At 52.5% G+C, this 26,884-nt stretch overlaps 1 protein-coding gene across 2 annotated transcripts; it reads right to left on the bottom strand.

Annotated features, from left to right (window-relative positions):
- Window positions 1–10,221: 10,221 nt before the first annotated feature.
- Window positions 10,222–22,789, bottom strand: ZNF582 (zinc finger protein 582). 2 transcript variants are annotated; one of them, XM_080643280.1, is made up of 6 exons: window positions 22,677–22,789; window positions 19,943–20,074; window positions 19,366–19,435; window positions 18,207–18,333; window positions 17,867–17,962; window positions 10,222–12,436 (listed from the first exon to the last, which is right to left on the bottom strand). In XM_080643280.1, the coding sequence occupies exons 3-6, from the start codon at window positions 19,366–19,368 to the stop codon at window positions 11,115–11,117; spliced, it is 1,548 nt and encodes a 515-aa protein (XP_080499406.1). In that variant the 5' UTR covers window positions 19,369–19,435; window positions 19,943–20,074; window positions 22,677–22,789; the 3' UTR covers window positions 10,222–11,114. The 2 variants fall into 2 exon arrangements, with proteins under 2 accessions (XP_080499406.1, XP_080499407.1); XM_080643281.1 differs by having other exon boundaries at window positions 19,943–20,071; window positions 22,677–22,782.
- Window positions 22,790–26,884: the final 4,095 nt, after the last annotated feature.

The raw sequence follows: 26,884 nt of genomic DNA on the forward strand, positions 1-26,884 counted from the left end.
GGAAGGGAGAGGGATAGAGAGACAGAAACATCGATGAGAGAGAAACATCGATCAGCTGCCTCCTGCACACCTCCCACTGGGGATGTGCCCACAACCAAGGTACATGCCCTTGACCGGAATCGAACCTGGGACCTTTCAGTCCGCAGGCTGACGCTCTATCCACTGAGCCAAACCGGTTTTGGCTACTTCTTCTTTTTTAATGATAACGTGGAATTATTGACATTTAGTTATCCATGATGTTAAGTTAAAAAAAATTGTAATATAGTATAATCTCATTTTTATGTAAAAACTAGAGGTCCGGTGCACGAATTCATGCACCAGTGGGGTCCCTCGGCCTGGCCTGCGGGATCGGACCGGGACTGGCTCTCCGACATCCCTTGAGGGGTCCCAGATTGTTAGAGGGCGCAGGCCAGGCTGCGGGACCCCACCGGTGCATGATTGGGTCAGGGAGGGATGCAGGAGGTTGGCCAGCCGCGGAGGGACCGCGGGAGGGCTCCAGGGCATGTCTGGCCTGTCTCACTCAGTCCCGATCAGCCGGACCCCAGCAGCAAGCTCACCTACCAGTCGGAGCGTCTGCCCTCTGGTGGTCAGTGCACGTCATAGCGAGCGCTTGAGTGGCCTTCGCATATCATTAGCATATTACCCTTTGATTGGTTGAATGGATGACTGGACGACCGGTCCCTTAGCATATTAGGCATTTAGTATATAGGATAGCTCAGCATACAGATACGGTGACTAAAATGTTACTAGTGGTAGGATTATGGATGATTTCCTTTTCTTCACAACACTCCATATTACCTGGATTCGAAAAATAATATTAATTTGTCCCAACTTTTTTCATCTGGGTGACTTCTTTGCGTCATTCACTGGTCATCTCCTCAGAGAGAGCTGCCCTCCCTGGCACAAACTCCACCCCTCATGACCTTTTAAACTCGCTACATACCATCATCCAGTGTTAACTGGGGTTTACTCGTTTGTAAGAATACTAACGGCCGGGTACACAGCATTCGTGTGGGGGGAAGGGGGCGGTCCCCTCAGCCCCCGGCCTGCACCCTTTGGCAGTCTGGAAGCCCTCGGGGGATGTCCGACTGACGGCTTAGGCCCGATCCCCACGAGAGGGGCGCAGGCCTGGCTGAGGGACCGCCCCCCACCCCCGCCCCAGTGCATGAATTTCGTGCACCGGGCCTCTATTTGTTACAAAAATAGCTTATGTTCCAGTTCATGTCTTAAAGCAAAAAAAAACTTTAAGATAAGTTATTCTTTCTCTTGCGTTATATCACTCAGGACCGTTACGGACAGGCATCCTGCCGACTCCTGGGACTGGAACGTCTTCTTCTCTTTCTGTTGGTTTAGCAGGGGTCTTCAAACTTTTTAAACAGGGGGCCAGTTCCCTGTCCCTCAGACCGTTGGAGGGCCGGATTTATAGTTTTAAAAAAAAACTATGAACAAATTCCTATGCGCACTGCGGGCCCGGGACGAGTCGGCTGCTAAGCAGGACAGGCAGCGGCACCCGGCGGGCCGGATCAATGTCCTCGGCGGGCCGCATGTGGCCCGCGGGCCGTAGTTTGAGGACCCCTGGTTTAAGGCAACAGTGATCTAGCCCCGTGGTTGGCAAACCGTGGCTCGCGAGCCACCTGCGGCTCTTTGTCCCCTTGAGTGTGGCTCTTCCACAAAATACCACGGCCTGGGCGAGTCTATGTTGAAGAAGTGACGTTAGAAGAAGTTTAAGTTTAAAAAATGTGGCTCTCCAAAGAAATTTCCATCGTGGTCCTGTTGATATTTGGCCCTGTGGACGAATGAGTTTGCCGACCACTGGTCTAGACCACAGCTGATTGTTGCTACGCATGCATGCTTTCCTGGCACAAAATACGGCGAGGAGCCGAATGCCCTTTGCTCCATTTCACCCAATAACCGCATTTTAATAATAACCCACATTTCCCGAGGATTTGTTGCATGAAACCGACTCGATACTACCAATCCCTGTATTGCTTAGGTTTCTTTCCTTGACAGCAATGTAACCGAATCTAATTTTATTTTATTTATTTATTTATCTATTTATTTATTTATTTTTTAGAAATGGATCCCAATTTTTAAAAAAATATATTTTATTGATTTTTTACAGAGAGGAAAGGAGAGGGATAGAGTTAGAAAAATCGATGAGAGAGAAACATCGATCAGCTGCCTCCTGCACACCTCCTACTGGGGATGTGCCTGCAACCAAGGTACGTGCCCTTGACCGGAATCGAACCCGGGACCCTTCAGTCCGCAGGCCGACGCTCTATCCACTGAGCCAAACCGGTTTCGGCCCTAATCTAATTTTAAAAGAGCCCTAGCTGGAGTGGCTCAGTGGATAGAGCGTCGGCCTGCGGACTGAAGGGTACCAGGTTCGATTCCAGTCAAGGGCACATGCCTGGGTGGCAGGCTCGGTCCAACGTGCAGGAGGCAGCCAATCCATGATTCCCTCATCATTGATGTTTCTATCTCTCCCTTCCTCTCCCTTCTTCTCTGAGATCAATAAAAATATATTTGAGCCCTGACCGGTTTGGCTCAGTGGATAGAGTGTCAGCCTGCAGACTGAAAGGTCCCAGGTTCGATTCCGGTCAAGGGCATGTACCTTGGTTGCGGGCACATCCCCAGTGGGGGGTGTGCAGGAGGCAGCTGATGGATGTTTCTCTCTATCCCTCTCCTTTCCGCTCTGTAAAAAAAAAAAAAAAAATCAATACTAACTGACTTTTCCACATGTAGAAGCGATCCCTGTCCCCTCCGGGGTGATGTATTGAAAAACATACTATAATATCCAAGAATCAAAGAGAAAAGGGAAGAAGGAAAGAAAGGAGGGAGGGAGGGAGGGAGGGAGGGAGGGAGGGAGGGAGGAAGGAAAGAAGGAAAGAAGGAAGGAGGGAAGGAAGGAAGGAAGGAAGGAAGGAAGGAAGGAAGGAAGGGGAAGGAAGGGGAAGGAAGGGGAAGGAAGGGGAAGGAAGGGGAAGGAAGGGGAAGGAAGGGGAAGGAAGGAAGGAAGGAAGGAAGAAAGGAAGGAAGGAAGGAAGGGGAAGGAAGGAAGCAAGGAAGGGGAAGGAAGGAAGGAAGGAAGGAAGGGAGGGAGGGAGGGAGGAAGGGAGGGAGGAGGGAAGAAGGAAGGAAGGAAGGAAGGTAGGTAGGAAGGGAGTAAGGGAGGGAGGGAGGAAGGAAGGAAGGAAGGGAGGGAGGGAGGAAGGAAGAAGGAAAAAAGAGAAAATAACATATTGGCAAAAACTACCCTTGCCAGTGCTCAGAGGCGGTTTCCTGGTGCCGCAGCGCCATCGTGTGGACGGAAGCACCAACTACAACAGCTCAATGTCCTGGAAATGGAGATCCCCCTCCCCCCAACCCTACACCCCACCCCCATTATCCTCCTTCCCCCTGACATCCCCGCTCCAGGGCAAGTCAACTTAGACGGAATGATTAGCAATCAAGGGACCCAGCCCTAACCGGTTTGGCTCAGTGGATAGAGTGTCGGCCTGCAGACTGAAGGGTCCCAGGTTCGATTCCGGTCAAGGGCATGTACCTTGGTTGCGGGCACATCCCCAGTGGGGGGTGTGCAGGAGGCAGCTGATGGATGTTTCTCTCTATCCCTCTCCTTTCCGCTCTGTAAAAAAAAAAAAAAAAAAAAAAAAAATCAATAAAATATATTTTTAAAAAATCTAGGGGCCCCAAAGTCCTTGCTGGCCAAATGAAAATACTGGTACACTCCGGGGTGAGGGTCAGTCAGTCCGGTTTTACATGAAGGCGTGAGAGCTGCCCTTTTGGGAAAACGTTACCCCTGTCTCTGCCTCCTGAAGAGCTACCATCTCCGTTGTAAACAGGAGTAAAACCACGGAGCCCTCATTTTTAGCAGGGGAGCTAAGACAACACAGGAGCAAATCAATGCAGAATGCGATTTCCGAAGGCACCAGCGAACACAGCGCCCTAGGGCATGCTCCGTCATTGTTGTCTAGGTATAGCAACCCCAACCTGGACATGAAAGAAAAACATGGATTAAGCTACAAGCCAAAAATGTGAATAGTTTTTTACAATACCTATTTTTTTTTTTTTATTGATTTCAGAGAGGAAGGGAGAGGGAGAGAGACATAGAAGCATCCATGATGAGAGAGAATCATGGATCAGCTGCCTCCTGCACTCCCCCCGCCGGGGATGTGCCTGCAACCAAGGTACATGCTCTTGACCTTGGCTTTTTAATACAAATAAAGGCTTTTTTAATTTTTATTTTATTTTTTTAAAAAAGGATCCCCTGGAATGCCCGGACCCGATTCATTGTGTTTTGGCTGAGGTGAAAGCGGATGTTGTCTGCCGATGCAGGCAGCTACCCATGCGGTTACAGAGTAGGGCTGGGCAGAGCAACCACCATCTTACCTAGACCGGACCTTACAGAACACCAAGACTGGTTTCCTGGAAACACTGAGGCTGGTCCAGTCAACGGCCAATGCTAGAAGAAGGCCTTTTTTTTTTTTTAAATATATTTTATTGCTTTTTTTACAGAGAGGAAGGGAGAGGGACAGAGAGTCAGAAACACCGATGAGAGAGAAACATCGATCAGCTGCCTCCTGCACACCTCCCACTGGGGATGTGCCCGCAACCAAGGTACATGCCCTTAACCGGAATCGAACCCGGGACCCTTCAGTCCGCAGGCCGACGCTCTATCCACTGAGCCACACTGGTCAGGGCGAGAAGGCCTGTCTAATGGGAGCGGTCTCAGGCCAGCTTTGTGAAGTTGTCTAAGTTCTTTTTTTTAAAAATATGTATTTTTATTGATCTCAGAGAGGAGGGGAGCTGGAGAGAGAGAAATATCAATGACGAGAATCATGGATCAGCTGTCTCCTGCACGCCCGCTACAAGGGATGGAGCCCACAACCTGGGCAGGTGCCCTGACCAGGAATGGAACCGTGACCTCCTGGTTCATAGGTTGATGCTCAGCCATGGAGCCACACTAGCCGGGTTCTACATTCTTTTCTTATTTATTTTTTATTTAAAAACATATACTTTATTGATTTTTTTACAGAGAGGAAGGGAGAGGGAGAGAGAGCTAGAAACATCGATGAGAGAGAAACATCCATCAGCTGCCTCTTGCACACTCCTCACTTGGGATGTGCCCGCCACCAAGGTACATGCCCTTGACCGGAATCGAACCCAGGACCCTTCAGTCCGCAGGCCGACGCTCTCTCCACTGAGCCAAACCGGTCAGGGCCGTTCTTTTTTTAAAGTGTAGAAACTTGCAACCATTTTGCATTAGAGTGGGGGAATTGAGACATGCTCCCGTAAACCCTGTGCAAAGTAAGAACTATCAGAAGGCTCAGGGTAGGTTGTTTTGATATGCACGTGTCCGTGTAGTGTCACTTTCTAAATTTGGTCAGCGTTGATAAATAGCGAAGCAAGGAGACCTAGCCAGGTGGCTCCGCTGTAACATCGTCCCACACACCGAAAGGTTTTGGAGTTGATTGCTGGTTGGGGCACCCACGTGAGTTCTGGGTTCAGTCCCCAGTGGAGCACATATGGGGGGCAACCAGTCGATGTTTCTCCTTCCCTCCCTCCCTCCTTCCCTCCCTCAAAATCAGTAAAATCATATCCTCGTGTGAGGAAATGGGGCACCTTTGTGATGCCCTTATCAAGGACTCACTTGGAGTTGAGGTGTAGTTTGAAATGGGCAACTGAGTCCCTGCCCTGCGGGTGAAACTCAGGATCAGAGGTGAACGTGGACTTCATACGTAACGTGGTGAGAGAGCCTGAGCAATGGAAGGGATTGGTTACCTACGGGAAGTGGAGAGTGGATTAGTTGGCAGTAAGAGGAATAAGGAACTTTCCCACTACACTTCCAAGGCGACATTTCAGTTGACACTTTCTTTACAAAGGGAGACATCCGGATCCCACATGGTGCATATGTTCATGTGGTTTTTAAGGTGTGATTAACAATAATTATTATTTAACTAGAGGCCCGATGCACGAATGAAGATTCGTGCAAGAATGGGCCTTTGTTCCCCTGGCTGCTGGCACCGCCTTCGCTCCGGCCCGCAGCTACCTTTCTGCCTTCCCACGCTGCCCAGAGGTGGTGCAGAATGCTTGTGTCGTCGCCATGGTGATGATGCAAGTGTCCCCCCCTCCCCCCGTCCCCAGCCTCTTGGTGCCTGCAAATGAACCCATCTTTGTTGGGCTAATTTGCATACTCACTCCTGATTGGCTGGTGGGCATAGCAGAGGGACAGTCCATTTGCATGTTTCTCTTTTGTTAGTGTAGCTTTTAGAGATAGGGAGTAACATCAACTCGTTGTCCCACTCATTTATGCATTCATTGGTTAAATCTTGTACGTGCCGACCGGGGATTGGACCCGCAGCCTTGGCGTATGGGACAACGCTCCAATCAACGGAGCTACCCCGGCCAGGCGGCGAACTTATCTTCAGGGCCAGACAGCAAATGCAGGCTTTGTGGCCAGTCTTCCTCCAACCACACAGCTCTGCCAGTGGTAGACCATACGCAGTAAAGGAGCATGGCTGAGTTCCAATAAAACTTTATTTATAAGACAGGCAGCAGGCCAGATTTGGTTTGTTGACCACTACGAGGATACCTGGCAGAACAGGATTATTACATAATGAGAAACAGTATGGTTCATAAATACAGCGTAAGTAACATTCAAACATAAATTAAAAAGTAAAAATTTCTGGAAATTCGTGATCTTGATCAAAAGGGTTCCATTTTAGGAAATTCTGAAACAATATAAGACCATGGAAAATTTATCAAATAATATAAGACCATGGAATAATATAAGACCATGGAAAATTTATCACTGTAATTTACAGGCATAAGTAGAATCTTGTGTCACACACACACACACACACACACACACACACACAGCCCTAACCAGTTTGGCTCAGTGGGCAGAGCATAGAGCGTCAGCCTGTGAACTGAAGGGTTCCACTGCGTCAAGGGCACACACCTTGGTCAGGGTGCAAGCGGGAGGCAACCAACCAGTGAGTCTCACATCAATTTTTGTGTGTCTTTCCCCCTGCTTTCCACTCTCTAAGAAAATCCATGGAAAAACATCCTTGGGTAAGGATTAACAATAAATGTGTGTGTGTGTCAGAAAGAAGGCGGGCCCCCCAAGTCAGGGGTCCTGGTAGAATACAAGACATGCGGGAGCCAGGCAGCGAGGCAAACATCTTTACTTCTACGTAGACGGGTGCGCACACGGGGCTGAAAGTGCACACACGCCGAGTGGGCGGGCTGCTTGGCTTTATAATCCCTGACACACGTGACCTGTCCTAATCCACTGCCAACTAATCCACTCTCCACTTCCCTTAGGTAACCAATCCCTTCCATTGCTCTTGACTGGAGCGCAGGTGCACAGTCTTTCGCGATTGGCTAATTCAAAGGGAGGGGTTGGCCTTTGCGGTTTCAAGATGGCGGCCCCCAGGGGAGCTGCAAGCCATGTGGCCAACATGGCGGCCATCTAAACTGTTCTGACAGAGAAGATGACTTGTTTATTCTCACGTGTGTGTGTGTGTAGGTGTTGGACACCATGCCCAAGCACGCTGAGCTGAGAGGAACTGAAGGAGGAGACGCAGACCCACCTCCTCCTGACCTCGCGTTACCATCAGCTGCTTGTGCCCTCGTCGACGGGAGCACCGTGAAGCAATTGACTAGAGGAGGTGAATATCCATCACAACCACCTGCCTGCTAGCTACGTTTCCAATCCTTTGTGCCATCCCAAAGGAACCCTTCGAAAAGTCTGTCCGTGCCGACAGAGGAAAGGAAAACTCTCAAGGAAATACTGTGAGGTGGTGCCCAAGTGACGTGGGGGTGGAGAGCGATGCGATCAACATCGTCGTCAAAGCAGCTCTTGCATATTATATTGTGAGGAAACCACAGCAGAACCCCATGTCGCAGATCACCAGAAGGTTCAACGCGCTCCACTCCACTCCGTTTCCTACCACACAAGCCCCTGTGGTAGATCTTGACCCTGGGTTTGACCTCCGTGAAACAGTAGCAGGGTTAGGCTCCGAGGGACTAGATCTTGCAATCCCCAAAGCGTTGTTATTTGCAGACGATGGAAGACTTACCTGGACCAACAGGGAGAGCCTTGGTGGCACAATTAAAAGTTATTCTCTGCCTACGACGCGGAGATGACTCCATACCTAACAGTTAGAGCCTTTAGAGATGAAGGTTGGACAAGAGCAATGTTCTTACCAAAGATTGGTGGTGAGATCAGGAAGTTCTTGGATGCAGAAGAGGCATTACAGCGTCAGCACGGGGAAGAGTTATCTCCCTGTATCAAGGTCCTCGGGCTCAAAGGCCATGAGACCTTGGCGCCAGTATGTTTCCCTAATCTGGGCAAGGTTGCAAACACTCACAAAAAGGCGCCCTGATGGAACATTCAGGGATTATAAATCAGATAAGGAATCCTTGTCGCGTCTTCGCGATAAGGATGTGGGAGAAGCTGTGAGTCGACCCCCGATCAAGAAAAGTCGCTTAGACCAAAATGATTTTGTCAGCTTAAAATCGGCTTTCTGGCCCTAACCGGTTTGGTTCAGTGGATAGAGCGTCGGCCTGCGGACAGAAGGGTCCCGGGTTCGATTCTGGTCAAGGGCATGTACCTTGGTTGCGGGCACATCCCCAGTGGGGGGTGTGCAGGAGGCAGCTGATGGATGTTTCTCTCTCATCGATGTTTCTAACTCTCTATCCCTCTCCCTTCCTCTCTGTAAAAATCAATAAAATGTATTAAAAAGAAATCGGCTTTCCGTCTGACTGAAGACGAGCTGACACAAGCAGTGGCAGAGGGAGAGAAAAACACCTACATCTTCACTGAATGCCCTTGAAGTGTTAGTCAAGAATCTCAACGACGCAACTGCAAGACTGCCTCATGGTGAAAGGAACTGACCTAATTAGACAAAGCAACAATCACCACAACAACCCTTCGGAAAATTAAGAAAAGAAAAAAAAAAAGTAGGTGTTGACCTCTAGGCCACATGTACCCATCAACTTTAACAGAAAAGGTCTCCCTTCCGCACAGAACAAGGCATCAGAGAAAGTGTCAGCAGTGGTCCCGTTGCTCAATGCTGCCAGGGCCGCCGAGTCAGCTTCTCTGTATTGTCTCTGGGTTCCAAGGCGGCTGCAGGAGCTCGGGGCGTCATGTCTCCGAGGGAAATGTTGAAGAGCAGAAGGGAGAGGAGAGGCAGTCTTCCTCATACACGTCTCTTCTGAAGGAGGAGTGCATCTTTCCCAGGAGCCCAGAGGCCCCGGGGATCGACAGGCCACCCTGAGCTGCCGAGGCGGAAAATCAGCATCTGACGTCTTCAGATTCTAAGGCCAACACACACACGTGTGCCAATAGGAAGGGGAAATGAGTATGGCCACTAGGCAGGCAACCAAGCCCTCCGTCTGTGACAGGAGGTTTGAAAATAACCCCAAACAGCCCTGACCGGCTTGGCTCAGTGGATAGAGCGTCAGCCTGCGGACTCAAGGGTCCCGGGTTCGATTCCGGTCAAGGGCATGTACCTTGGTTGCGGGCACATCCCCAGTAGGGGGTGTGCAGGAGGCAGCTGATCGATGTTTCTCTCTCATCGATGTTTCTAACTCTTTCTCCCTCTCTGTAAAAAATAATAATAAAAAAGTAACCCGAAACAATCAAATGAGGTGGGAATTAAGACACCATTGCCTAAAATTAGTTTACTCTTGGGTCAGGAAGAAATAAAAACTCCCATCATGGTAAGATAACCACTTTCCACTTCATCGTCTTGTAATAATTTGTTCTTTCATCATAGCAATGTTTGGTGTTCTCTCTTCTGGCTTCTTGAATAGCACAGTTAGTATATTTGAGAATAGCCCTAGGTGGTGTGGCTCAGTGGATAGAGTGTTGGCCTGTGGACTGAAGGGTCCCGGGTTCGATTCCGGTCAAGGGCATGTACCTTGGTTGTGGGCACATCCCCAGTGGGAGGTGGGCAGGAGGCAGCTCATCGATGTTTCTCTCTCATCGATGTTTCTAACTCTCTGTCCCTCTCCCTTCCTCTCTGTAAAAAATCAATAAAATATATTAAAAAATACATATATTTGAGAATAATGTTGCAGGTTTTCATGTCTTACATTTAAAGTCTGTTGGGATGTAAAAAAACTGTCATTTAAAAAAAAATTTGAGAGAGAGAGAGAGAAACATGGACCCCCCCCCCCACACACACACTCATTTATGCATTCATTGGTTGATTCTTTTTTAAAAAAAATTTTTTTAATGATTTCAGAAAGGAAGGGAGAGGAAGAGAGAAAGAAACATCAATGATGAGAATCGATTGGCTGCCTCCTGCAATGCCCCCTACTGGGGAATTGAGCCTTCAACCTGGGCATGTGCTCTTGACCAGAATCAAACCCGGGACCTTTCAGTCCACAGGCCGACACTCTATCCACTGAGCCAAACCGGCTAGGGCTCACTGGTGCCCTGACTGGGGATTGAACCTGAAACCTTGTCTTATCAGGACAATGCCCCACCCGATTGAGCTACCTGGCCAACGTCTCATTGTCATTTTTTTCTTTGCCATTTATTATAACTGCAAGATTTATTTCCTTGTTAACCCAAGAGTAATTTGGCTGTTTCCTTTTTTTTCTTTTCAATTCCCAAGAAAATTTAAACCTTTGGCTAATGTTAAAATTATTACACGGGTAGTGAGAAAATGTGAATCAAGAATGTGTTAGACACAAAATGTTTTCCAAAATTTCCTTGCTTCGTTGATAATCACCGTCTAAACAACTGATACCCATAAAAAATTTTCTTCAGTATGAAACTTATGAGTCGGGAGAAAGGACAGCTCTGAATGAAGGCATTCTGGCCTGTTCTATTCTCCGTCTTTCTGCAAGATGAAAGGAGGAAGCTGTGATTAGCCTAAGCCCGTGGTCGGCAAACTGCGGCTCGCGAGCCACACGCGGCTCTTTGGCCCCTTGAGTGTGGCTCTTCCACGAAATACCACGTGCGGGCGCGCACGGACAGTGCGACTGAAACCTCGTGGCCCACGCGCACAAGTCGGTTCTCGTCTCTCCGAAGACGTTTCGGTCGCTGTCCTGTTGACGTTTGGCTCTGCGGACGAACGAGCTGGCCGACCGCTGGCCTAAGCCAATGGGCTCTCCCCATCGCTTCCGTCCCTGTGGCTGCTTGCTAACATAAATTCTCTGATGATCAACAAGGGACAAGCGCCGACGGAAGGCCTCTCTGCGCTTCTTCCGTTCGCCCGTGTTCCTCTACGTTGCCTTCCCTGACGCTGAAGGGTAGCTGGACCGCGATCCAAAGCCCTCCCACCTTCCTCACAGTCACAGGGCCTTTCCTCCGTATGAACGACCTGATGCTGAACCAGCCGGGAGCAGTGGCTGAAGGCCTCGCCGCAGGCCTTGCCCTCGTAGGGCCTCTCGCCCGTGTGGATTCTGTAGTGCACAGTGAGATGGGACACCCGCTTGAAAGCCCTCCCGCACGCCTTGCACTGGTAGGGTTTCTCTCCAGTGTGAATCCTCTGGTGCTGCTGAAGCTGCGAGCTCACCCGGAACGCCTTCCCGCAGGCCTTGCACTCGTAGGGCTTCTCGCCTGTGTGGATTCTCTGATGCCGGATGAGCGTCGAGCCCTGGTTGAAGGCCCTCCCGCAGGCCTCGCATGCGTAGAGCTTCTTGCCCGTGTGAAGCGTCTGATGCTGAATCAACTGAGACCGGTGGCTGAAGGTCATCCCGCATTCCTCGCAGGCGTACGGCTTCTCCCCCGTGTGGATTCTGCGATGGACTTTAAGGTGTGAGATCCGATTGAAGGCCTTCCCGCACTCTTTGCACTGATAGGGCTTCTCTCCCGTGTGAATCCGTCGATGTTCGATCAACTGGGAGCTCCGGCTGAAGGCCTTGGCGCAGTCCTGGCACGCGTAAGGCTTCTCGCCGGTGTGGACTCTCTGGTGCTGTACGAAATTGGAACCCGAGTTGAAGGCCTTCCCGCACTCCTTGCACGCGTAGGGTTTCTTGCCAGAGTGAATGTTCTCGTGCTGGACGAGGCGCGAGCCGTATTTAAAGGCCTTCCCGCACTCCTTGCACTGGTAGGGTTTCTCACTGGCGTGGATTCCTCGGTGGTGAATAAGGAAGTGCTCTGGCCAGAAGGCTTCTCCACATTCGTCGTCTTCACAGGGCTCCTCCCCGGGATGGGCTTTCTCACAAAAAGGAAGGGATGCTTGCGGGCTGAGAGGGGGCGTCTCTTCGGGACGGAGGACCACTCGACTCTGGTGTGCATCCGGATTCCCCTGCTGTCTGCCCAGCTGGCTTCTGCGCTCTGAGTCGTCTTGGAAACCCGAGCACGCGAGACCGTAACTCGCAAGGCCTTCCGTCCTCTCCCCCCGGGTTGTCCGTCCTTCACAAACAGGCTGCTCTGGAGACGACACCTTCGTTTCAGACCTGGCCTCCACGACTGAAAAAGAACGAAAGAGCAAGTATGCGTTTTGTTTTTTGTGTTTTTTTTTCCTTTTGCAGAAAAAGGAACTTGTCCAGTAAAAACTGAAGATAATACCAACACGCTCCTGAATGTGGGTAAATGAGAAACTGGACAAATCGTACAGAGAGAGAGAAAGTGCCATAAATGAGGTGAGTGAGGTAATCAAGAAGGTTGTAAGAGCAGTGCTTGGAAATGGCCTCTATCTTTTTTTTTTTTTACTCCTCACCTGAGGATACATCTTCTTTTTTATAAACATGTTTTTATTGCCCTAACCGGCATGGCTCAGAGATAGAGCATAGGCCTGTGGACTGAAGGGTCCCGGGTTCGATTCTGGCCAATGGCACATGCCCAGGTTGTGGCCTCGATCCTGCCCCCCCCCCCCCCGCCCCATGGGGGACGTGCAGGAGGCAGCCAATCGATGATTCTCTCTCAACACTGATGTTCCTAGCTCTCTAGCTCTCTCCCTTCCTCTCTGAAATCAATAAAAATATATTTTTTTTAAAAAAAGGAAGAACAAAGGTCTCACACTTCCTGACTAAAACATATGACAAAGCTATCGTAATTAAAACAGCATGGTGCTGGCCTAAAGGCAGATACGCAGACCAACAGAACAAAAGAAAGAGCCCCAAATAAACCCTCACGCATGTACTCAGATGATCTTTGACAAGGGTGCCACGACCACACAATGAAGAAAGGACAGTCTTGCCCTAACTGGTGTGGCTCAGTGGATAGCGCGTCAGCCTGCAGACTGAAAGGTCCCAGGTTCGATTCCAGTCAAGGGCATGTACCTTGGTTGCGGGCACATCCCCAGTAGGAGGTGTGCAGGAGGCAGCTGATCGATGTTTCTCTCTCATCGATGTTTCTGACTCTCTATCCCTCTCCCTTCCTCTCTGTAAAAAATCAATAAAATATATTTAAGAAAAAAAGCAAAGAAAAGACAGTCTTTTCCATAAACGGTGCTGAGGGACTTGGGTATCGACATACAAAAGAAGCAAGACCCTTACCTCACACCAAATACAAACATGAACTCACAATGAACGGAAGACCCACACGGGACCTAAAACGATAAAGCTCCCGGAAAAAAACAGAGGGGAACGCTTGATGACATCGCACTTGGTAGTAATTCCTTGGAGAGGGCGCCAGAAGCACAGGCAATGAAAGCAAAAATACGCCGATGGGACCACATCGAACGTAACGACTGGGCGTCAGAGGGACCTGTAGAGAGCGCCTGGGAAGGCACACACACGGGCATTTCTTTCATTACTGTCGGCTGAACCCAGTGGCGCCGGCAAAGCCACGTCCTGGAAACACGCTTCGCCAAAAGGCAGGGGGGCTGTCAGCTTGACCTTCAGCCCAGGCGCCAAGGGGTGGGTTTTGTTACGTAAATCCAGCCAAGCACCAGGAATGAATCTGACCGGGGCCCACCCACAAGTGACGATTTTCAAAGAAGCTACAAGAATGCACATAGCCCTGACCAGTGTGGCTCAGTGGATAGAGCTTCAGCCTGCAGACTGAAGGGTCCCGGGTTCGATTCCGGTCAAGGGCATGTACCTTGGTTGCGGGCACATCCCCAGTAGGGGGTGTGCAGGAGGCAGCTGATCAATGTTTCTCTCTCATGGATGTTTCTAGCTCTCTATCCCTCTCCCTTCCTCTCTGTAAAAAATCAATAAAATAAAAAAATAAAAAAACTAAAATCCCTTAAAAAAAAAAATAAAAAGAACTCCCACAACTCAATGACAAAAGCAACCCATCCCAATGAAAAAATGGGCAAAAGACTTGAATGTACAGTTTCCCAGAGGAGATATACGAACGGTCAATGAGCATATGAAAAGATGCTCAACATCACCCATCACTAGGCAAATCCAAATCGAAACGATGAGATCCTACCTCACAGCCATGAGGGTGGCCACTATTGAAAAAGAAGAAAAACACACCAAAACCACAGTAACAAGAGTTGGCACGGCACGGCCGGCGTGGCTCAGTGGTTGAGCGTCGACTTATGAACCGGGAGGTCACGGTTCGGTTCCTGGTCGGGGCACATGCCCGGGTTGCGGGCTCGATCCCCAGTGTGGGGCGTGCAGGAGGCAGCCGATCAGTGATTGTCATTATTGACGTTTCTATCTCTTCCTCTCCCTTCCTCTCTGAAATCAATAAAAATACATTAAGAAAAAAAGAGCCGAGGCCGGTGTGGCTCAGTGGATAGAGCGTCGGCCTGCGGACTGGAGGGTCCCGGGTTCGATTCCGGTCAAGGGCATGTACCTTGGTGGCGGGCACATCCCCAGTGGGGGGTGTGCGGGAGGCAGCTGATCGATGTTTCTCTCTCATCGATGTTTCTAACTCTCTATCCCTCTCCCTTCCTCTCTGTAAAAAATCAATAAAAATATATCTTTTTTAAAAAAAAGAGTTGGCACGGACGTGGGAAAACGGGAGCCCTATACACTGTTGGTGGGAATCTAAGATGGTGCAGTCACTTTGGAAAACAGGATGGAGGTGGCTAAAAAAATTAAATACAGAATTACCAGCCCTGATCAGGTAGCTCAGCTGGTGCGAGTGTGGTCCCGATGCACCAAGGTTGTGGGTTCGATCCCCAGTAAGGGCACATACAAAAATCAATCAAGGAGTGCATAAGTAAGTAGGAGAAATTGATCTCTCTCTCTCTCTCCCCGCCCCCCCCGCTCCTTTCTAATATCAATAAGCAAAAAATTTAAAAAACAAAACTATGATGTAACCAAGCGATTCCACTTCTGTATTTCCCAAAGGCCTGAAAGTGGACTCTGAAGAGATATCTGATTGCCACGTTCATTGCTGTATCACTCATTCACAGGAGCCAAGAGGAGGAAGCAGCCCAGGTGTCCATCGACAAGACGAATGGGTAAAAAAATGGTGGTATATCGCCAAAACCGGTTTGGCTCGGTGGATAGAGCGTCGGCCTGCGGACTCAAGGGTCCCAGGTTCGATTCCGGTCAAGGGCATGTACCTGGGTTGCGGGCACATCCCCAGTGGGGGGTGTGCAGGAGGCAGCTGATCGATGTTTCTCTCTCATCGATGTTTCTAACTCTCTATCCCTCTCCCTTCCTCTCTGTAAAAAATCAATAAAATATAATTAAAAAAAAAAAAGTAAAATAAAATAAATTTATAAAAAAAAAAATGGTGGTATATCCATTCAGCCTTAACGTGGAAGGACGCCCTATCACAGGCTATGACATCGTGCTGAGTGAAAAGAAGCCGGACACAAAACATCACCAATAAGCAAATCTGTAGAAACAGAAAGCAGATCCGTGGTCGTCAGGGATTGGGGGGCGGGGGGGGGGGGGGGGAAACGCGGAGTAACTGCTTCCTGGGTACAGCGTTTTCCTCGTGGACAAGTTCAACACCGCCCATCACTTCCAACAAGTCTGGCCACCAAAGGTTTGTCTGTCTGCCTTCACACCATGCGATTCCCCAACTCCCTGGTGGGCCCGGGCGGGTGGGCCCGGGAATGCAGGTCCATCCCGACACGATCCTCCTGTGGAGTAAAGGCTCAGTTCACAAGCCTGCCTCCTCCGCCCACATTTCCGTGTCGATGAACCCGCCACCGTGGGAAGCTCGTTCCCCACGGAAATCCTCCTACAATTCACTGTACAAACTGCAAACTGTTTATCGGCGTGTTGTTGTTGTTGTTTGGTGTCACGTCATATTCTAACGCTGCTTTTCTTTTAATTTTTATTTATTGATTTTTAGAGAGGGAGGAAGGGAGAGAGAGAGAAACATCGATTTCTTATTCCACTTATTTATGCATCCATTGGGTTGGTTCCTGTACGTGCCCTGACTGGGGATCGAACCCGCAACCTCGGCGTAGGGGGACGATGCTCTAACCACTGAGCTACCCGGCCAGGGCGTAACTCGGGTTTTCGATCAGGGGAGACTTTACCCCGCCTGGGACATCTGGTCCTGTCTGGAGACGTTTCTGGTGGCCCCCACTGAGGGGAGGGGCCACTGGGAGGCTACCCAGGATGGTTCCCCCCCATGGCAAAGAACGACCCTGCCCGAAATGCCAGCACCGCTGGGCTAGAGAGATCCCCACCCAGAGCAGAAGCACCCCAGGCAGAGGGGACGGCACGGAGGAGAGGAAGCCCTGAGGCTACTGCAACAGTCCCGGTCAAAGACGATGGTGGGGAGCCAGGGGTGCCAGGGGTGCCGGTCATGTGGTTCAACTCTGGGTACACTTAGAAGCGGAGAGAGCAGGACGTGCTGACGGACGAAGGAAGTGTGTGGGAAAGGAAAGACAGGGACCTGCCAGGAGTTTTTGAGCCGGGCCGGCGTGGCCCCGCGGTTGAGTGTCGACCTATGAACCAGGGGGTCACGGTTCAATTCCCAGTCATGGCACATGCCGGGGTTGTGGGCTCGATTCCCCGAAGGGGGCGTGCAGGAGGCAGTCGATCCATGATTCTCTCTCATCATGGATGTTTCTCCCTCTCCCTGTCCCTTCCTCTCTGAAATCAATAAAAATATCTGGGGGGAAAAAGGAGTTTTTAACTTGAGCCAGCTGAAGAATCGAGTCCCGTTACCGAAGCGCAGGAGGACAGGGGAGACCTGCCAGGGCCCCTCTTGGGACCTTTGAACCGGACGTGCCCGGTGAGCAGACGGGGAGGCGGCTGGAGGTGTCCTTGGGGCGGGAGGGAGGCGGAAGGCAGAGGCAGCGTCTGTGCTTGCCGACCGACCTTGCTGTCACGGTGGAGATGTTTTGCACCTGTGGTGCCCGCCACGCGGCCGCGAGCCAGGAAGCGGCTCCGGGACATTTGAAATGTGCAGATAACGCAGTTCTGGATGTGTTTCACTTATTTACTTACTGAAATATATTTTAATTGGTTTCAGAGAGGAAGGGAGAGAGAGAAACATCAACGATGAGAGAGAATCATGGACTGGCTGCCTCCTGCACGCCCCCCACTGGGGATCGAGCCCACAACCTGGGCATGTGCCCTGATTGGGAATCGAACCATCACCTGCTGGTTCATAGGTCGACGCTCAAGCACTGAGCCATGCCGGCCGGGTGCACTGTAATTCATTCAAATGTCAATGGCCATGTGGCTCCGGCCGCGCCATGCTGGAGGGCCCGGCATGGGTAGTATTTAGCCTGGCAGCGGAGAAGGCCCTGGGGAAGGGCGATGGACAGGAAGCAAGAGGCCAAGTCTGAGCCGACCTCCAGAGACGGAGAGAGGGCCCCCCTCGGGGGCTGAGGGGGTCAGGGAGGCGGAGGGGCAAGAGGCGGAGATGCTCCGGGAGGAGCCGCAGGAGGGGACGCCTGGCCTGGCCTCTGAGCTTGGCGACGCAGAGGAACTCCTTTCCACCGCCAAGGGCCGCCTTCCTCCCGACCCGCTGGACGGCCACCTGCGCTGGCTCCCCTCCGCCCCCACGCGCCTCACTCACCGGGGCACAGGCCTCCCGCCGCTGCCTCCGCCGCCCTCCAGGGCTCCTCGCCTTCCTCCAGGAAGGAGATCACAGCAGGCTTGGAAACGGCGAGACCTGGGTGCGAGAGAAAAAACACGGCCCCCGGTGAGGGTGCGGCCCCGGAGCTCAGGCCCAGGACCCGGTGGTGGAGGATGAGAGGCCGCGGCAGGAAGGGACAGGGGACGGCCTGACGGGCGCCCGGGGCCTGGGGACAAGGCAGCTTCAGCCCACGGAGCTGCCCTTTAACCCCTCACCCTGACAAGGCAGGAACACCTCCACCCACGGGTACCCTCCTCCCTGCCAGGCCGGGGTGCCTCACCCAGCGAGACCAGGCTGCTGTACGTCTCCAGCATCACGTCCCTGTACAGGGCCCTCTGGGCAGGCGCCAGCCACTCCCATTCCTCCCGGGAGAAGAGGACGGCCACGTCCCTGAACAGGTCGGACCCCTGCAACAGCGGGCAGCTGTGTGACACGCCGACCTCGCGGTGGGGGCAGAGGGGGAGGGGGCAGTCTCTGCAGGAAAAGGCTGGGGCTGGAGGCCTCTGAAGCGAGCCGATGACAGGAGAACACGGGTGTGAGTTAAATGTCCTTTTTTTTTTTTTTTTTAACTATTTTCGTTTTTGGGTGTTTTTTTAAAAATCTATTTGTATTGATTTCAGAGAGGGAGAGACAGAAACATCAACGATAAGAGAGAATAATTTTTAAAAAAATAAATATATTTTTATTGATTTCAGAGAAGAAGGGAGAGGGAGAGATAGAAACATCAATGAGGAGAGAGACCTATTGATCGGCTGCCTCCTGCACGCCCCCCTATTGGGGATCGAGCCCACAAACCCGGCATGTGCCCTTGACCGGAATCAAACCTGGGACCCTTCAGTCCCCAGGCTGACGCTCTACTCACTGAGCCACACCAGCCAGGGCTTAAATGTTCTTGGGACGTTCCTTTTTACCACACCCCAGAGCTCTGGTACACAGGTCTGGGGTGAAAACTAAAATCCAGCTGCGTGGAGCGTTCCCAGTGGTGACTTACTCTGACCTTGGCACACGCTAAATTCTCCAGGGGCGACCCGGAACTTCTCCTTGGATGGAGTAAACGAAAAATAAACCCCAGCCAGGGACTTTTGCTAGAAGAGGGAGACGGGAGAGGCCTGTGGCCGCCCGTTCCTTTCACTCCTGAAATCAGGAAGCTCTGAGCACCGGACTCTCTGGGACGGAGACCAGGTGGGAAGGAAGCTCTGGGAAAAGGAAAGCGAGTCTTTACAGGATCTAGATCAGGGGTGGGCAACCTTTCTGACTCGAGGGCCACCATGGGTTCTTAAACTGGGCCGGAGGGCCGGAGCAAAAGCATGGATGGAGTGTTTGTGTGAACTAATATAAATTCAAAGTAAAGGAGCGGAGGGGAGAGCAAGAGAACCGGATAGAACAGCCGGATCTGGCCCGCGGGCCGTAGTTTGCCCACGGCTGATCTAGAAACTCACCATGGACGCGATGCTCAGAATGTCATGGGCTGAGGGGTCCTCCTCGGGGCTCCTCTGGGGGAAGGCAGAACTGGGGGAGGAAACAGCAAACACGAGAGACCGGGCTTGCCTGGCGGCTCCCCGGGACACCATGGTTACCAGTCCCCATCCCGTGCAGCCCCACCTCCCGACCAACGACAGGGAGACGGGACAAACTGGGGCCCTCACCCAACTCCAGCGGCTGCAAGGACCCAGGGACCCAGCGGCCTTTCTCTCCCATTCCCCCGAAACACCCCGAGAACGTCACCGGTGCAAATCCGAGATGGGGATGCTCAGACCCGGTCCAGGGACGAAGACCACGTGGCTTCCCACAGACAAGGAAGTCCGAGCTCGGGCCAGAGGAAGCCCCAGAGAGCCGGCCTGATCCGGATCAGCCCAGCCAAGAAGCAGGTCTTCCCCCAAACCAGACCACCCGACTCTCTCAGGCTCACAGTGGAACACCTTCGGAAGTCTCCCCGGCACTTCCTCCCACTTCTAAGCTCACAGAGAGCTCACAGCCCTGCCGATGGCCTGGGGGACACCGCTCCGTGGGCCCTACCTTGAGTCCGCAGATGGAGGGCGGGTGCGGGGGCCAGTTAGGTGAAGCAGGTCCCTCGCTCCATGATCAGCACTGAAAGAGGCCGCTGCACAGACGTAAAAGTGTGCGAAGCTGTGTGCGCAGTAACGGCTGCTGGGAAACAGAACCGAGCATTAGCACAGGGCAGCCCACAAGCAGGCAAGTGGTCCGATCAGCGTGGGCCCCGCCAGGTGGTCGATGCCCACAGACAATTGCAGGGAGCGGCTCTAGGGTCAAGCCTCGGGCTGACCTGTGGCAGGGCCACAAACAAGTCCCAGCCTGGAGGGCAGAGCTCTCCTAGCATGATTAAGCCTGACCTCGCAGCCCTCCCTCATTCCTTCCTAAGTGGCTAATGGGCTGTGGGAGGGGCAGCAAGTGTTGCCAAAACAGGAACATTTGTATACGTGTTAATCTACTCCCGTTTTATATATTTACTGGAGGCCCGGTGCATGAAATTTGTGCACGGGGGGGGGGGGGGAAGGGGTGTCCCTCAGCCCAGCCTGCACCCTCTCCCATCTGGGATCCCTCTCACAATCCAGGACTGCTGGCTCCCAACCGCTCACCTGCCTGCCTTCCTGATTGCCCCTAACTGCTTCTGCCTGCCAGCCTGATCACCCCCTAACCACTCCCCTGACAGCCTGATTCATGCCTAACTGCTCCCCTGCCAGCCTGTTCGCCCCTAACTGCCCTCCCCTGCAGGCCTGGTTGCCCCTAACTGCCCTCCCCTGCAGGCCTGGTCACCCCTAACTACTCTCCCCTGCAGGCCTGGTCGCCCCTAACTGCCCTCCCCTGCAGGCCTGGTCGCCCCTAACTGCCCTCCCCTGCAGGCTTGATCGCCCACAACTGCCCTCCCCTGCAGGCCTGGTCCCTCCCAACTGCCCTCCCCTCCCAGCCATCTTGTGTCCACATGGGGGCAGCCATCTTGTGTGTTGGAGTGATGGTCAATTTGCATATTACTTTTTTATTAGATAGGATTTCTTTAATATATTTTTATTGATTTCAGAGAAGGGAGAGGGAGAGATAGAAACATCAATGATGAGAGAAAACCATTGATCGGCTGCCTCCTGCACACCCCCCACTAGGGATCGAGCCCACAACCTGGGCATGTGCCCTTGACCGGAATCAAACCCAGGACCCTTCAGTCTGCAGGCCGATGCTCTATCCACTGAGCCAAACCAGTCAGGGCTACCCTTGTTTTATTTTATTTATTTATTTATTTATTTTTAAATATATTTTATTGATATTTTACAGAGAGGAAAGAAGAGGGATAGAGAGTTAGAAACATCGATGAGAGAGAAACATCGATCAGCTGCCTCCTGCACACCTCCCACTGGGGATGTGCCCGCAACCAAGTTACATGCCCTTGACCGGAATCGAACCTGGGACCCCTCAGTCCGCAGGCCGACGCTCTATCCACTGAGCCAAACCGGTTTTGGCAGGGCTACCCTTGTTTTAATCAGACCATAAAATAAAGCATCGGCTTGCAGGCTGGGTCTTTGGTGTCCTCATCCAGGCACAGGAGATCCACCGAGCCCCAGCCGTATTCTCTTGTCAGTCTCTTCTTCCATCCTTCACCGCCCCTCCTCAGGCTCAACGATGAACGACATTCACTACTGGACCCTTTGTACAAGGTAAGAACATTCAGCAAAAGAAGTCAAAACCACCCCCCTACAGTCCCATGGGGGGCAGCGGGGGGGGGGGGGGGCGGAAATCCTAAAAAGACATCAGAATAGCAAACATTCAAGTGTTAAGAGTGACGTCACTTAACCGCTTCTTGAGCTGTTTGTAAAATTTGGGATAGTACCGAAACCGGTGTGGCTCAGTGGATAGAGCGTCAGCCTGTGGACTGAAGGGTCCCGGGTTCGATTCCGGTCAAGGGCATGGACCTTGGTTGTGGGCACATCCCCAGTGGGAGGTGTGCAGGAGGCAGCTGATTGGTGTTTCTCTCTCATCGATGTTTCTAGCTCTCTCTCCCTCTCCCTTCCTCTCTGTAAAATATCAATAAAATATATTAAAAAAATAAAATAGTAAAAAATCCATGCTTGAATATTAAAAAAAAAAAAAAATAAATAAATAAAAATAAAGTTTGGGATAGTGCCCGACACGTGACTAATATTTCATTCTTCTTCACAACTATTTCATTGCAAGTAATACGTAAATGAGATCATTATGAACGTCCCTTGGTATCGCGTAACGGGAATTTTTCCTTCCCCCGAGCCCTGTTTCAGCATTCTCTGTCCTATCTTATTACATGAGTGGCCCCGGATTTCCTCAACCCTTTCCCCACTATTGCTCACAGATTTTGAACAAAATCATCTAAAATATCCCCAAGGCGTTAAGTCTCCGCTTCTACATCTTTTGGGGTCTTGCAACTCTTTGTGCATGTCACGGAACAAGATTTCACAACAAAAACAAAAGGCATGCACGTAAGAATCAAGGCGAACCACCCGCAAGCAATTTCGGGGGAGTCGGGACCCCCTCCACACCCACCCAAGGGGTCTGGGGGCCCGAGTTAGGAGCTGTGACGCAGAAAGGGGGACGCCAGCCGGGCGTGCGTCGCGGGGGCCGATGGGAAATGTAGTCTAGAGCCTGGGAAGCCGCAGACCGGTGCTAAGGCGAGACGCTCCGGTTGCCCCCCAGGCCCGAGACCCGCCCGGCCACGGCGCCCGCTCTCGCACGGGCCCCGGAGCACCCGGAAAACCCCGGATCCCCTCACCTGCCGCCTTTTCGGGTCCGAGTGCCACCGACACGGCGCCCCCCCCAACCCCCCGCCCGCTGTCCCAGGTGAGCTTTCTCGCCGGTACCGGCGAACGCGTCGCCTGGAGCCGGAAGATGGCGCAGACGCACAAAGCCGCGCCGATGCGGCGTAGCGATTGGGCCCGCGCCGCAGTGTTTTCTGGGAAACGTAGTCTCTAGGCTGTAAAGATGGCCGCGCGCCGTGAGGCCGGGTCTCGCGATGTTTCGCAGCGGGCGGTACCTGGGCGTGCGTGCGAGCGTGTGGACGGAGCGTTTCCGCTGCGTGTGCGTGCGCTCACCTCTCCGGTTGCGGGTGCGAGTGCGTGAGGGGCCGTGACTGCGCGTGCGGCGCTGCTTGTGACGGTGTTTGCCGTGTTTGGTTCTGACCCGGCCGTGGAGCGGGGCCGCCCGAAGGTTGTGTGTGTGTGAACGCCCGCCGTGGTCGGCAAACCGCGGCTCGCGAGCCACCTGCGGCTCTTTGGCCCCTGGAGTGTGGCTTTTCCACAAAATATCACGGCCTGGGCGAGTCTATTTTGAAGAAGTGGCGATCGAAGAAGTTTACGTTTAAAAAAATGTGGCTCTCCAGAGAAATGTCCGTCGTTGTCCTGTGGATATTTGGCTCTGTGGACGAAGGCGTTTGCCGACCATTTTTTTTAAATTAACATAAAAAACCATGGAAACCTGTAAAGAATTTCTGTGAGTTTATTTGAGCCCAACGGCTGACAGTTGCCAGGAAGCAGAACCTCAGCGCATTGAGAAGATGCGCCGGAGAACGGCGGGTCACACCTGTGTTTATACATTGCCGTCAAAGGAGGGACGCAGGTGGGCGACGTGAAATCCACTGGTGATGGATTAAGGAGGCGGGAGGAAGCAAAGCGGGGGGTCAGCGGGAGGGGGGGGACCCCTGGGATCGGATAAAAAGTGAAATGATGGACACGTACTTAGGTGGGTGCAGGAACGATGAACATGATGACGAAGGAATCCGTGGCATCTGTCCTGGCGCCCGGCACCTTAGGCTGTGCCCCAGGGGCTCCAGGAAAAGGGAAGTTACCAGTGACCCAGACATTTCAAAGGGTATGTTCATGTTGTAACGTACCCCCATCTCACAAAGGACGCCTCGAGAAGTGGAATTGTGGAGGCATTTACTAAAGGCTGGCGGCTTACGAGGGGCTGAAAGCGCTCCAGACCTCGCAGCCCCCAACAGCTCGCCACATCTGGCTTATATGGGCAGAATATCACAGAGGTATGGATGACATCGTTGGGTCTGGAATGAGGAACCTGGTTCGTGCAAAGCAGTTACAGAAGCGAAATTGAGCAAGTTAGTTATCTAAAGTATCTACGGATCACTGAATCCACACAAACACATTATCTGGGGCCACCGGGGCAATCCTGTCTAATAAAAGAGTAATATGCAAATTAACCATCACTCCGCTACGCCCACCAGCCATGCCCACCAGCCAATCAGGAGCAAATATGCAAATAAACCCAACCAAGATGGCTGTAGCCACAGAGAGCAGGAGGGAGGCTTGGGTTTCCCCGGCAATGGAGGAAGCCAAGCTTTCCGCCTGCCCTTGCCGGCCTAGGCCTCCACTCAAGGCTACAAAGTTTCAATGATAGAAGATACATAAACCCAAACAGAAATGGCGGCAGCTAGGGAGCTGGAAAGAGCAGGAGGCTAGGGTTGCCCCCGGCGATGGAGGAAGCCAAGCTTTCTGCACACCCTGGCCGGCCCAGGCCTTGCTTAAGGCTACAAAGTTTCAATTACAGAAGATACATAAATCACAAAAGAAATGGCTGCCACCACGGAGCAAGCAGAAGGCTTGGCTCCGCTCCAGGCTACAAAGTTTCAATTGTAGAAGATAAATAAACCCCAGATACCAGGGCCTCCGCTTGGGTCGCCAGGGGGCGTGGCCGGCCTGCAAACCACCACAGGCCCCTCGCCCAGGCCGCCCCACGCCCCAAGGGAACCCCACCCTGATCCAGGACACCCTTCAGGGCAAACCAGCTGGCCCCCACCCGTGCAGCAGGCCGATCCTATCTAATAAAAGAGTAATATGCAGATTGACCATCACTCCAACACACAAGATGGCTGACCCCATGTGGTCAAAGATCCTGCCCCCATGTGGACACAAGATGTCCATCACAAGATGGCCAGCAAGGGAAGGTAGTTGGGAGGGACCAGGCCTGCAAGGGAGGGCAGTTGGGGGCGATCAAGCCTGCAGGGGAGGACAGTTAGAGGTGACCAAGCCGACAGAGGAGGGAAGTTGGGGGCGACCAGGCCTGCAGGGAAAGGCAGTTGGGAGGGACCCAGGCCTGCAGGGGAGGGCATTTAGGGGTGACCAGTCCTGCAGGGGAGGGCAGTTGGGGGTGACCAGGCCTGCGGGGAGGGCAGTTGGGGGTGACCAGGCCTGCGGGGAGGGCAGTTAGGGGTGACCAGGCCTGCAGGGGAGGGCAGTTAGGGTTGACCAGGCCTGCAGGGGAGGGCAGTTAGGGGCAAACAGGCTAGCAGGGGAGCAGTTAGGCATCAATCAGGCTGGCAGGGGAGTGGTTAGAGGGTGATCAGGCTGGCAGGCAGAAGTGGTTAGGGGCAATCAGGAAGGCAGGCAGGCGAGCAGTTGGGAGCCAGCAGTCCTGGATTGTGAGAGGGATCCCAGATTGGAGAGGGTGCAGGCTGGGCTGAGGGACACCTCCCCACCCTGTGCACGAATTTCATGCACCGGGCCTCTAGTTTAGAATAATGGTGCTGTCCAGAGTCCGGGACCACTGAGTCAACCGAAACTCATTATCTGTAGCTACTGAGACAATTTGGGATAATTGAGCTGTCCTGGTTCCTAGGAGAATGTGCTTCGATGACCAGGGAGATCACAATCAATGGGATATCCAAACCATCGTCCATGGGGTATTGGGATCGCATACCTAAGTTCAGAAAATCAAAATAACTTTCTATTGTTTTAGCAAGCAAGTAAGTACAGGCGCCAAACAGCAGTTTCTACCTGAGATGCTTGCTACCGTACTTCATTGTCCTAGATGCAGAAAGGCAGATGGGCTCAGGGAAGGTCAAGGTTGACCTTGTCAGGGAAGATGCCGGCCTAGGAGGTGACTGCCCGCCATCACGGCGTTTAGTTCAAGTTTCATTTCAGACCATCCTTCCTGGTGACTGCAGGTCTCAGAGTTTGCAAGACCGCCACCACGCAGGCCTCCCCTGAGCCGTCAGGTCAGCCTGGGGCCCCTTTCGTCCACACGTGTGACTTGAGGAAAGGGATGTTGGGGCGAAAGCGTGTCTCCGCCATGAAGTCAGCATTTCCGGGGAGCAGCCACGACCCCGGATGGCTTGGAGGGAGGGAGGAAGCCCAAGGGCTGGTCTGAGAACCGATGGTAAACATTGTATCCGTGTTGAAATCAATGCCCATCATGCGATGCCACGTCGGCAAGAACGTTTGGAACGAGACGTCGAGGCGTTTTTCTGTTGCGGGGTGACCTCTCCGCCAAGTCCCCGACCGCCCCCGAGCGGTGTGGTCCCTGTGGCCGCGGGTCCCGTGATGCCCGGTCCCTCCGGGCCCAGGTGGCGGTGTGTCCTGGAGCCACGCCCAGGGTCCCCCGGGGAAATGGACGTGCTGAGGATGGAAGTGCTCACAGCACCGGGGGCCGGTGCAGATGCAGGGAAAAGGGCCCTCTTGCTGTCTGTCTGCCTGCCTGTCTGTCTGTCTGATGGTGGCAGCCGTGATTGAATGGGGGGAGACCGTGGGTAAAAAAAAAACTCCAGGGAGGAGTCCCTGCTTCCAACTCTGATGGTGTCATTGCTCTAAACAAAGAACCAGATAATGGGGCCCGGCCGCCCTGGCTGGGGGGTTGAGCGTCGACCTAGGAACCAGGAAATCAGGGTTCGGTTCTGCTGTAGTGTACCCCGCGAATCACACAAGGACACCTCAAGAAGATGCATTAAGGAGTCCCATTTATTTCATAAGCCGGCGGCTATGCGGGGGCACCCTAGCACTCCCAATATCGCAGCCCCGAAACGGCGGCCACATCAGGCCCCTCTAGGCACCTATCACAAAGGTATCGATTACATCTGTAGGTTTGGAGTGAGGAACTGTTTTTGCAAAAAAAAAAAGCTAAATGGAGCCAAGTTATTTCTAAAGATTCCTTACAGCTTCAGTTCCCGGAGCCACTGGGTCAAGGAAAGCAATG

This window comes from Plecotus auritus, assembly GCF_963455305.1.
Source record: "Plecotus auritus genome assembly, chromosome: 10".
Lineage (NCBI taxonomy): Eukaryota > Metazoa > Chordata > Mammalia > Chiroptera > Vespertilionidae > Plecotus > Plecotus auritus.